General features: G+C 33.3%; 1 protein-coding gene across 1 annotated transcript; it reads left to right on the top strand.

Annotated features, from left to right (window-relative positions):
* The first annotated feature begins 3,099 nt into the window (after positions 1-3,099).
* On the top strand, positions 3,100-8,822 carry LOC105051096 (N-alpha-acetyltransferase MAK3). Its single transcript, XM_010931387.3, has 5 exons — positions 3,100-3,346; positions 3,435-3,555; positions 5,923-5,978; positions 8,183-8,426; positions 8,546-8,822. The coding sequence occupies exons 1-4, from the start codon at positions 3,143-3,145 to the stop codon at positions 8,387-8,389; spliced, it is 588 nt and encodes a 195-aa protein (XP_010929689.1). The 5' UTR covers positions 3,100-3,142; the 3' UTR covers positions 8,390-8,426; positions 8,546-8,822.
* The last annotated feature ends 3,598 nt before the right edge of the window (positions 8,823-12,420 follow it).

Here is a 12,420-nt window from a genome sequence, read left to right as displayed (position 1 = left end):
CACCATTGCATCATGTACATTCACAAAGATATGCAAGTTGGTTTCTGAACTCCTCTTTGAAATCACTATAGGCATGCTTTGCATTTTTTCAGTTACTTCTGTTAACATGGACAGTCCATGGACATAAATAACTGATTTTGTTTATCTTGATTTAAAATTTTTATACAATTTCTTTTCTTAAAATAGCTTTATTGCTTTCTCATATCTTTCTATAAACATTGAAAGAGAATTTTTTGTAAAAAAAACTTTTGAAGTGACCATTCATACTCTCACTTTGTTGTGTTGCTATCATATCTACACAAAAGGACTCTTGACGATATATCGAAGCCTATTTCTCATGTAATTCATATGATTCATTCATCCATCGATTTTTCTCAAGTTTATATTTTTTAACTAAGCTTTTCCATTATGATTGAAAATACTCCACAGAGCGGCATTTATATATGCAAGCTTTGAACTCTGTTTGAAATCCAGGATGACTGGTATATGTATGAGAAAGATTTTTTGTAGTATTTTGAAATATATGCCATAAACATGGATGGTGGCATGTATTGGATAGGGCTATTTTGATAGCTCTCGATATGGTGGCACACTAATCTGTGAAGATTATTTTGGATTATTTCTCAGATATTGCAACTAAAAAAGTTTTAAACAACCAAATAAATGAATTAATTATTTTATCAAATAATAAAACCATCCAAACACAATTGTTTTTGCTTATGATGATTAATACCAAGAAGTGCAGCAAATGGCATTTCATATTTATTTATTTTAAAAATAGTGTCAAATGAAACAATATCCCCGAAATATGCATAGTCTATAATTGATCTCCCATCTACCTAAAAAAATTAGCCACTTATCCTATTTCATCGATATGTATAGCATAATAAAATGAAGGATCTTCTAACTACCGACTCTTCAAATAATCTAAGAGAATTTATGCATCTCCAACCTCAAGTTGTCTCGTCCTCTTTATATGTAAATAATAAGAGTAATCAATTCTTATAAACTCGACATGTTTGGCATCTTGGGATCCTTTAGAAAAAATTATAAGCTTGTGAAGTATTTACTCCAGCTTTTTCTATCTGATCAATAACCATCATGTGAATAGATAATAGTTTACGATATGATCTTAACATATATGCCTTGTCAGGATTTGTTAGAGGATGATACGATCAATGATAATTTTACTCATAATCCATATATTCTTATAATCAATTTTGAATTCAATGCGAGCCATGCAATTTGTTCTCTCGATGATCCGTGATTTCTTAGTTATATGTATGGAATGAGTAGCACAAGTACTTTTGGTACTACATAAAAATATTCTATTTTGTATGCTTCCATCCTTTCTAATCCTATGGTGATTTTTATGAACACTAAAGCTAACTCTTTTTGCATATGAGTTATAAAATTTATATGCTTCTTCTTTTGAAGTAAATGCCATGTCAATTTCTAGATTTGAATATGACCCAACAACTATCTTTAGCAATGAATTTTTATCTTGAATAGATACCTATGAACATCAAATAATTCAAAAAGAATAACATGTCAAGTCCTTTAAAATAAAAACAACTATTTTTATATATTCAAAAATAGTTTCTCGATAATTATAATGAATTTAACAAATAACTTATCTATATTTATAATATTAGATACGTATGTTAGTGAACTTTCAAATATATATTAATAAATAATAAGATTTGTACCAAAAAAATTATGCATGCAGTCATTCTTATTATATTATTTTATTTTAGTATAAATATATATTATTTAAATATGTTGTATGTATTTGCATAATAACTAAGTAATATATGAATATCTGTATATGTAGAGTAATATAATTTAGCATTGCAAATAAAAGATGAAACATAGAAATTAATTTAACTAATACCATAGTTTTTGGTGCGGGGAGCTCAGCATCCTGAATGGGACTTGTGTTACCACTTATTATCTCATCTCTCGAGTCTTCTAACTTTTCCTTAGCATAATTTATGAAAAAAAAGATAAAAAATTTAACGAAATGATGAAGAAAACTTTCTAGCTTTATCTAACATAAGAAATTACATATATATTATTTGTTGGATTTCATAAACTTTTAGATGTGGAGATCTTAAAAAAGAAAAAAATTTTGGGACAGGAGAAAAAGACTTGAGAAAGACCCAATGGATAAGAGAGATAGCGCATAGGATTTGGAAGAGGACAAAAAGATTTGGGAGGAAGATCTTACAGATAGAAGAAATGACTTAATAAAGAAGATGATGGATAGAGAGGCTTGATGAGAAAAAAAAAATATGGACGGTCACCAAGGATCTCTCTTAGATATGTATTTTATTTTATTTTTTATTTTTTCAGTTATGAAATTAATAGGCTCCGTTTGTTGGAGAAATTTAATTCTTATTTGATTTTTAGATTTTTACTTTGAGATGCAAAAAACAGATACGTGGCATTAAATTAGGCCCGCCCTATATGATGGTTTGAGTAATTCTTTATACACCACATGCCGTGCAGTAAAAATGCATCACCCTACCTTATTGAGCCACATAGCTATCATTTTTTTATGTACATTTAATATTCGTAGTTTTACTTTTTTTATTTGAAATTTTGAATGATGAAAATATCCCTTCTCTTTTGAAAAAATTATGACATCATGTGGCCATATTATGACATCCCACAGTCAAATTATGACTTGTTGTACAACAAAAAATCATAATTTTCTTTTAAAAATCATAAAAAAAAATATTTTCATCATTGAAAATTTATAAAATTTTTAAAAGATGAAAATATTCTTCTCTTCTTTATAATATTCTATGGTCAAATTATGATCTGCTGTTATACAAGAAGTCATAATTTGATCGTAGGAAGTCATAATATAATCATAAAATATTATAATTTTTTTTAGAAAAAATATTTTTATTATTTAAAATTTTAAATAAAAAAATAAAATTATAGATATTAAATACACAGACTTTCTCACGACGGTTTATAGTGCCCGCCCAGTGTGATTTTGGTTCTCTCTTGGAACCAAATGGGCCTGAAGATCGAAGTCCATACCCATCTAATTGGGGCGGCCCATTTGGAACCGCCCGTTTCAAAGCTTCTTTCAGGAAGGTCTACGAGAGAGTTTCGAGAGAGGAGGGGAATGGCGGCGCAGGGGGCCGGCGACGGCGGTGGCAGAGAGGAGCCGGTGGTAGTGTTCTCTCCGTCGGAGATCGAGTATGTGAGCTACGGCGGGGAGCACCACCTCCCGCTCATCATGGGCCTCGTCGACGACGAGCTCAGCGAGCCCTACTCCATCTTCACCTACCGCTACTTCGTTTACCTCTGGCCCAACCTCACCTTCCTCGTACTCCCCCTCTTCTCCTTCGCTTCTCTCTTGATCTCTTCCCGGATGTAATTAACGCTGATGGCTTCGGTTTTGATGGCGATTTCAGGCGTTCCACAAGGGCAAGTGCGTGGGGACGGTGGTGTGTAAAATGGGGGAGCACCGGAACACCCTTAGAGGATACATCGCGATGCTTGTCGTCATCAAACCCTATAGAGGGAGAGGCATTGGTAAGGCACTTGCATCCCTTTTGGTTGTTTGGTGAAGTTTCTTTTTTTTAGCTGTTTCGGATTTGATGATGATCGAAAAGTAGCGAACCTTCCTTACTGATTTAGATGTGGATTGAGTTTATAGAGGAATTAAGAAAAAATAACGCGGCCCTATTGATTCGGAGAAAATAGTAGTTGTTTCTATGTTGATTTTGATGAAAAAGGAGCAGTCTTGCCAAAGCAACTGTATTCCAAGGCATTGGTAACCAAAACAATAGCCTAAGTATATCATTTAATCTTGTGAAAGTCTGGAATATTTGTATTTCGATTACAATGAAAGAGGAGCAATCTTTCAGGACTAATTTGGTTATAGATAGTGTTTCTAGAGGCATCTGAGAAAAAGAAACTAAGGGCGCCCTTGGGTTAGTGAAGTTTTAAAATATATATATTTAAAAAAAAAATATAGTTCTTTATTTTGACTGTGGATAGTATAGGTTATTGGGTTAGAGAGTGAGGTTAGTGTTCCTATGCTTCATCGAAAGTATTAGATTGTGCCTCAGTGGTCAATTACACGTTTGGGCAATCGACAACCTCTGTTGTGTAATATTGGCATTCAACTGCTCATTACTTTCTGCAAGTTTGCCTGTTCAGCCACAAGGTAGTTTTACTGTTTTGTGGGCTTCAATCTATCGCCAGGGCAACCTGTGGTGTTAGCACCTTTTTCCTATCTGTATGTGGATTTTGCAGGACAGGATCACTCTACATAAGCTTCACTGCTTTGATAATGGCATGCTTTTAGAGAACATTTCTTATAGTTTCTCATACTTTCCATTTTCGTCAAGATGTATATTTTATGTTCTGGGATGGTGCTTCCAAATGGCTTTTTGTCAGCTTTGTATGTCGCAAGGATTAATGGCTCAATACCTATGATTTTGCGCTATTTGAGTTTCGTGTTCATCACCAAGATAATTAACTTAGTAATATGTCCTGCAATATTGTAATAATTGGCCTAGTCTACTTAGTGGTAACTTCTCGATGAAGTTTTAGATAGGATATCTTAAAAAGGCATTCTTCCTAACTCTCTTCTTGCTTGTGCACAAAATAATTGTTAATTAGTTATGTGAGATAATTATCAAGTGTCAATGTATCCATAAGTACTTACTGTTTCAAATTTTAAAAAACTTGGCAGGGCAAGATGTCAATGCAAGTATGCTGCGCCTACGTTGTCCAAAGACTAGGAATAGATCTCTTGTAGTGTCCAACCCACAATCTTAAAATTATAGTGGGGCTTTGTATCTGCAAAATGCATATACATTTGAAAATATGTTGAGTATGAAGCCTGACTCCTTCTGGCTAGAACTGTTGAAGTTTCATGCCACACTACAGTGCTGAAAAGCATGAAAGGAGAGCTATGGGAAGTTAACTAGAATGCCCATATGCTTAGGCTAATTGGAAAGCTCTCGCTTGCAATACCGTGTTCTTTAGGACACTGCAAAAGAACAGATTAAGTTCCAACACTTATGGCTGACATAAGCCCCACACTCTATTTAGAGCACCAAGGAACTTGCTGCATATTTTCAGCCATCTACATGTCCAAAAGTGTGTCTAGACTAGAATACCATGTTCTTTAGGACACCGCAAAAGAACAGATTAAGTTCCAACATTTATGGCTGACATAAGCCCTACACTCTATTTGGGGCACCAAGGAGCTCGCTGCGTATTATTAGCCATCTACATGTCCAAAAGTGTGTGTAGTCTAGAACAGGTGCACGGTATATGATAGCTTGTCATAAGTGAATGTACATATGTTGAGATATTTGTGCACATGTACTTGTGTAAGAGTGATCGAGAATCATGAGAGTATGCTGTTGAACCTTCTTTCGAGAGATCAAAGAAAGTGATTGCTCACCCTGGCACTATTATTAGCATCCACATTGGGGCCAAAACCTATTGGTGGTGTCTTGAACAAAGATTCTGCTGTAAAATGCATAAAATTCATATGAATGATCCTGCCTTTGCATGTCATTGATCAGATACTTCAGTAGTTTTTTTTCCTCAAAATTGATAAACAATGCCAATTTTTTGCTGTTTTGTTGTTATACATCAGATTATGCTTTTTATAATCAATTTCTGGTGCACATTATAAGTCCTATAGAGATTCAATTCATTCTGATTTTTAGATATTTGACAGCTTTCTATATGGATGGTATGCAAAAAATAATGCCAGTAGACATTATTTAAACTATTTCGTGATCTTAATTTTTTCTTCTGAGGAACTGCTGCATAAGTGCCATTTTTCTGCTGATAATGTTATCAATACGTGTCAACTGGCGATCATAGTAGTTTTAGCATATTATACAACACATCTTATATCTGTTGATTTTGCAGCTACCGAACTTGTTACTAGGTCTATCCGCATGATGATGGAATCTGGATGTGAGGAGGTAAGCTAATACTGCGTGATGTTGAGTTATGTGATTTTATGATTCTTCAAGTGAGAAGATATAAATAATATAATATAGAAGTCAACATGCAAAAGATTTGAATTTTTTTTCTAGAAGAGCAATATCTTGATGCGTATAGTTATGTTTGCTTTTTGTTATGAAGTTCTACTCCAATGCTTGATTTTTGTATGCAAAATATTATTGAACATGACTCCTTTTCCTCTGTTCAATCTGGAGATATTTTGCATTTGGTACTTGGATTGTTTTATTGTAACTGTTCCTTTTTCCACCAGATCTTCTTCAAAGACTAAGGTTTAGTAACCACCTTTTGGTGATACTGTGGTATCTTTTAGGGTCCTAGATTTTGGAGAAAACTTCTTGATGATGCCATGAATATTTAATATGTACTAAATTGCATCTATTTTTCTTAATTCATAAATATGAGATATTAACATTTGAAATTAGTGGTCATACAAAATGTAGAAGTAGCCAAGTGATTAATGTTTGAAAATATAATTTGAAGATATGTAATTATGATTAGTAGGTTGTCCGGTTCTAGTTATTATGACCTCCAGTTTTTTTTGGCTTGGTTTGGTATGACAGGGTGGAAGCCAAGTGATTTAGAGCAGGGCCATGCCTGATATTTAGTTGGTGTTAGCTAAAAGATGGTAAACAGGTTAAAAATGTACACAAGTAGGATGGTGTTCTTCTGCTACAGATGGAAAACAAAACCATGCCAAAGTACCAATTACGTGTCTTTGAGCCTTAAGCTGGTCAGGTGTGCAGAGTTTACTTCTACTGGTCTGTAGGCTAGGTACAGACTGGGACTTCTGAAATGTTTGCCACTTAGTAGTATCCATTCTTTATAGTTCATCCATCTACCAAGCAACAATATTTGATAGTTATTGTACTTTCATGATGCAGGTGAGGAGTTACGAAACTTGCTTTTAAAACATTACTCTAGACTTAGGGCTAAGGTTTTAAAAGGAACATAGCCAAGCATGCCCAAAATAGAAATTAGATGTTTGATACATTGTGTAATTTTCCCTGAAATAATCTTCTCAGCCAAGAATAGCTGGTGGACAATCACTCCCCTCTTTAGGGTTGGGGTTTGATTGGCTTAGGTAATCTTTGTTCTCATCTGGTGTACTGAGAGATGTGTCCCTCAACATTCTTATTGATGCAATGTATATTCATCATACTCTTAGATGATCTTAGGTTATATAAGCCTCAACATGATGTATCTTCAACAAACTCTTAGATGATCTTAGTCGATATAACCCTCAACACAAGCAAGACAAATCTGACCTAAATTTGGATGGCTTCATCTATCTGCGAATTCTCATGCTTATTTTTGGGAGATTTGGTTGGCAAAGAAGAGGTCTTTTCAAGAAATTTAAAAGATGAAGATACGGGATTTCCCCCGAGGTTTCTAGGTTCAGTAACTGCTCATTTTTGAGCCTTTTTTATACTTCCAAGTCCTCTTCTTGGTTGTACAAGTACAGCAACCAAGAAGATGATTTAAGTGCATGTATTCGGGCCCAGTTCCAGAACCTCGAGAGCTTTTGTTCTCTCTTTCTCGATTCTATTTTTTTATGTTTTGGCTCTTGTAAATTCTCAGAGGTACTGAGGTTGTATCTGAAACATTCCTGTAGCTCTGTCAAGCTTGTTGCCTGCACTCTGTCATAGATTCTTTCTTTCCTTTTTTTTTCCTCCTGATTGCTTAACTCACAAATATACATATTTTTGCTTCTTCTTCTTCTTCTTCTTCTTTTTTGGCACTATTCATTGGTAGCTTGGGCCTCAATAAGATTTTCTATACTGGTCGCAACTTGATGGTACTTGTAGCTGATAGGTCAATGGCATTTTTGAAAAACAAAATATTCTCTCTGAAAAGAATATATTACAAGACCATGTAGATGAGAAAAGGCATGTTGATCATTGTCATAATAACAGCCTGATGTCAACCCTCCATTCATATCCAGGCCAGAGAATTTCCTTGTTCTTCTTTTGCTTGAAGACCTTTCACCATCAACTCTCTCCCCTCCTTGATCTGCCTCCTAGGAGTGGTTTGTAAACCCTGCATACTGGATATGGAACAGTAGGGCATAATGGAAGTGCATGATATGATGCTCCATCACATGCTACACTGATAGGCGAGAAGCACATCAGCTACGTATAAATTTTGTTTTTATTTTATGCAGGTGACTCTTGAAGCAGAAGTTACAAACAAGGGAGCTCTTGCGCTGTATGGTCGCCTAGGATTCATACGGGCAAAGAGGTTGTTCCGATATTACTTGAATGGAGTGGATGCTTTCCGCCTGAAGCTATTGTTCCCTCGCCCCAATCCCACCTTTCTTGCTATGCCAGATAAAAATGATAGCCAGAACCAACCTGATCACCATCCATGAGAATGCTCTCAAATTTTGTCATGATCTCTAGTCCAAGGTAGAGAGCGGTTGCTGATATTGCTTCTTAATCCTATGTTGATTGAAGTTTGCAATATATAGGAGAATCACAGTCTGTGTTGCCAGCTTCCTTGATTAACCTTCTACTTTCTGGTTCAGGGGGGATGCAGGCAAAGGCATGGAGCTGACCACCTTCTTACGCATGTAAGGGGTCTCTAAACGGCTAAGAGAAGTGTTGCCGTGCATTGGTTGATTTTTTTTTTCCGTGATAAACAAGATATGATCTTTGTTCAGATCCTTGAGACTACAAATTTTTTGGTTTCAGAAGGAAACATGAATTTTGTTGGATAAGATGATGAGTAACTGCTATATCTGATGAACTGTAACAAGGATTATGCTGACCAGGGGTGGAAGAAAAGGGTGACATATTTGCTTCTGAACTTATCTCAGTGATTGGGAATTTTTTAATATCATCAGTGTATATTGAATCTACACCATCTGCATCGAAGTAATGACCTTGCGTCTGCATCAATTGCATAATGTCCCCAAAGCAACATTGTGGGGATTCAAAAACTTATTGGAGGAGAACCGCCTTGGACTGGAGTCGATTGGATAGCGTCATTGTATCTATTAACGTGCGTCTATAATGATACATGCTTCAGGAGTCATATTCTCGTGTCCTTTATCCAAGACTTGTAGGTCATGGATCATAACAATCATTGGATACTCATAAAAAATTTTCTCCGTAAGCATGTAAGATATTTAAAATAAAATATTAATATATTATAGTAAAATTAATTTAAATAACTCAAAATTAATATTTAATTAATAATTATATTTGAAAATATTTATATTAAATAAAATTTTAATTGATAAATTTTAACTAATAATAATATATCTAAATATAAACAATATCAGAATTGCTGAATTTTGCTTCTAATCTCACATTCAAACAGTATCTAAATTTAAGAAAGAAAGAGATGATAACGAGCTTGACAATTCCGTAAGTAATGAACATTTTGGCTAGATAAATTTGATGTTAATAATATATTAAAAAATAAGCATATAAGATTCATCAATTCAAAATATATAATATTAATCAAAATTAGATTCATATGTATTTAATCTTCTTAATATTTATTTTGTTCATAAATCAATTTCTTTCAAAAAATCACGCTCATCTAGATAGTTATGAACTCAATCAAAATACCACTATATAACCTTTAATGACAGAATATCAAAGTATCGGTTCACAACCCTTCATTGATAGGATATTGAAATACAATCACACAATTCTCGTTGGCAGTATATCGAAATACCAATGCACAACTTTCACTGTAGGATATTAAAGTATCAATGCACAATCTCCACTAGTAGGATATCGAAGCACCAACACACAAATCCTACTAGCAAGGTATCAAAATATAAGTGCACAACCCCCACTAAAAAAGTATTAAAAATAGAGTTTGGCCATGCATTGAATTCCATCTTAAATTAAAATATCTTTCTTGAAAATATATTTTATATTCCGAATCGAAAGGTTCATAAACCATATGACAGCGAAAGCAATTAGACAATATATATCAAATTCAATACGTTCGAAAATAAATCGTTTAATATTTTAAAAAAAATATATTCAATAATTTAAAATATAATACATCAAATTTATAAATCATGAATAATTCAATATAAAAAATATTTTATAATTTATTGATAAATCTAAAAAAAATAAAGTAATACTTATCTCATATGCACTCCAACAAATCTATATAATTTCAAAAATTTTCTTTCAAAATCTTTACTTAATAGATCATATTGCAGTATGCCACTACTGGACATCTTCTTGTCAAGATAATTACATCCTTATACATGATCAAGTTCAATAATTAAAAAGAGTATGGATAATTAAAAAAAGGCAAAATTGATAGATAGTAGCATCCAACGATCTGGATTGGTCGAGTTATCTAACTTCATCCAATCAAGATTATATTGGGATATATGGGATTCAATAAAGATCGAGGATGATCAACTTAGTCGTGTTTAACAAGAGTCAACGTGAAGGTTGGTATGCCGCCTGATGATCAAAAGTCAGTTCGATCAAATAATTTTATTTAATCATGATAACTTAAGATAAAAAAATTTGTTAGAGACCAATAAAAATTAGATCTTATGATGCTTGATAGTGGCTCGGATGGTGCGAACATACTATCCGACCAAAAAGATGGTTCAAAATCTATCTATTGGATCAACCTAGATTCAAAGTAATAGGACTAAGGACCATTGGATTCATAGATCAAGTAGAGAGAGATTGGTAGAAAAGAAGAGAGAGAAATTAATTGGGTGGAACAAAGATGACCAAGTGATATTATCCAGCATCCTGACTAATCCAATTAAAATGATTTCATCAAATCATGATTAAATTACTATTCATATGATTCAATAAAAATTATGAATGATCAAATCTAGCATGCTCGATGATGAATACTTAATTTAGGATGCTAGAGGCACTAAATATTGTAATCATTAATGTTATTTTATTAAGAATTTAATGCTATCTAGTCTATTTTGCAGGTAATTGGGAGTTTGGGTTCATACGATTCAATTTAGACTCAAATTAGTTCAGATTTGAGTGAACCAAGTAATCAGCTCTTATTTCAGTGTGAATGCAACTTAAAGATTAAGGGTCAAGAAGCAACCTTTCCAATCAAAGGTCCAGATTAAAAGATAAATGGAACTAAGTGTGAACACAACTTATTGATCAATGGAGGAGAATCAATATGAAGATCCAAGGGTCCTTATTCATACTCCCATCTCTCTTTTCATGAAATCCTAGCCTCCTCACTCTATAAATAGAACTCCAGAGCCTCCCTCTTTTTCAATCAAGCCAATGCCTAAGTTCTCTTCAAACTTTTCTCTTTCTCTCTCCCTCTTCCTCTTCTTCATAAGTCTAGGGGAGGTCTAACCCTAGCACAACATATTCTTTCATAGATCCCTTTTCCACATCCGATCAAATCTAGGAGAGGTTCTAATCCTAGTGCTGCTACCCTTTCTCTGTTACATATCCGCTTCCATCAACCTTTCTTCCTTAGAGTTCCTGTACCAAGCCTTCCAGCCATCCTGTCGCTGTCTGCACGGAGGAAGACGAAGGATTCAAGGAGACACATCCACCATCGGGCGCAGCAAGAAGATCAACTTGGTTTAGTTGTCTTGTATCGCAATTTTATTTCTTTTCTTTATGTATGCTTCTTTATTAGATTAATGAAAAGTAATTTTATTTTTCATTCTTCTTTCTTAATTTTTTTTATAATTTATTATTTTTTTCTTTTATATTTTCAAAATAATCAACTAAGATTTCTGCGGATACGATCTCGACTCACCCTATCTACATAGTAGTGAGTAGGGTTAATTTTGGTGTGCTACGACACACATCAAATTTTGACGCCGTTGCCGGAGATTTTGACACGATTGTTTTGAAAAAAAAATTTAAAATAAAAAAAAATCTATAAAATAAAAAAAATATTTTACTACTTTTTAGATTTTTATTTCTTACTTTAGATTGCTTGATTGTCTTTTATGTATTCTTTTTTTAAATTTCTGCCTCATATTACTCTTCATATATGGTAGATTTATTATTTTATATTTAGATTTTTTTATTTACATACATAGAAATATTTTCTACTTCCTATAACCTAGCAATTTACTATTTTCTATAGATTAGAATAATTTACTGTTTTATATAATTAGTGATTTCCTACTTCATAAGTAGATTAGATTCTTAGCCTTTTATTTGGATTATGTAGTTACCTTTTATTCTTAATTGTAAGATTACCTTTTTGCATAGTTAAGTAGTTACCTTATTTATTATTGCCTATTATTCCTAGTGATTTACTGCTTTCTATAGCTTAGAATAATTTATTATTCTAAAAGTAGATTTGATTTATTACTTTATTTGTAGAATACCTACTTACCTTTTTAATCTTAGTATGATTTACTTTTTATTTAGTTAGATTCACTTGATCTTCTAATATCTAATT

Source organism: Elaeis guineensis, chromosome 9, assembly GCF_000442705.2.
Source record: "Elaeis guineensis isolate ETL-2024a chromosome 9, EG11, whole genome shotgun sequence".
Classification (NCBI taxonomy): domain Eukaryota; kingdom Viridiplantae; phylum Streptophyta; class Magnoliopsida; order Arecales; family Arecaceae; genus Elaeis; species Elaeis guineensis.
This window is presented reverse-complemented; position numbering and strand designations above follow the sequence as displayed.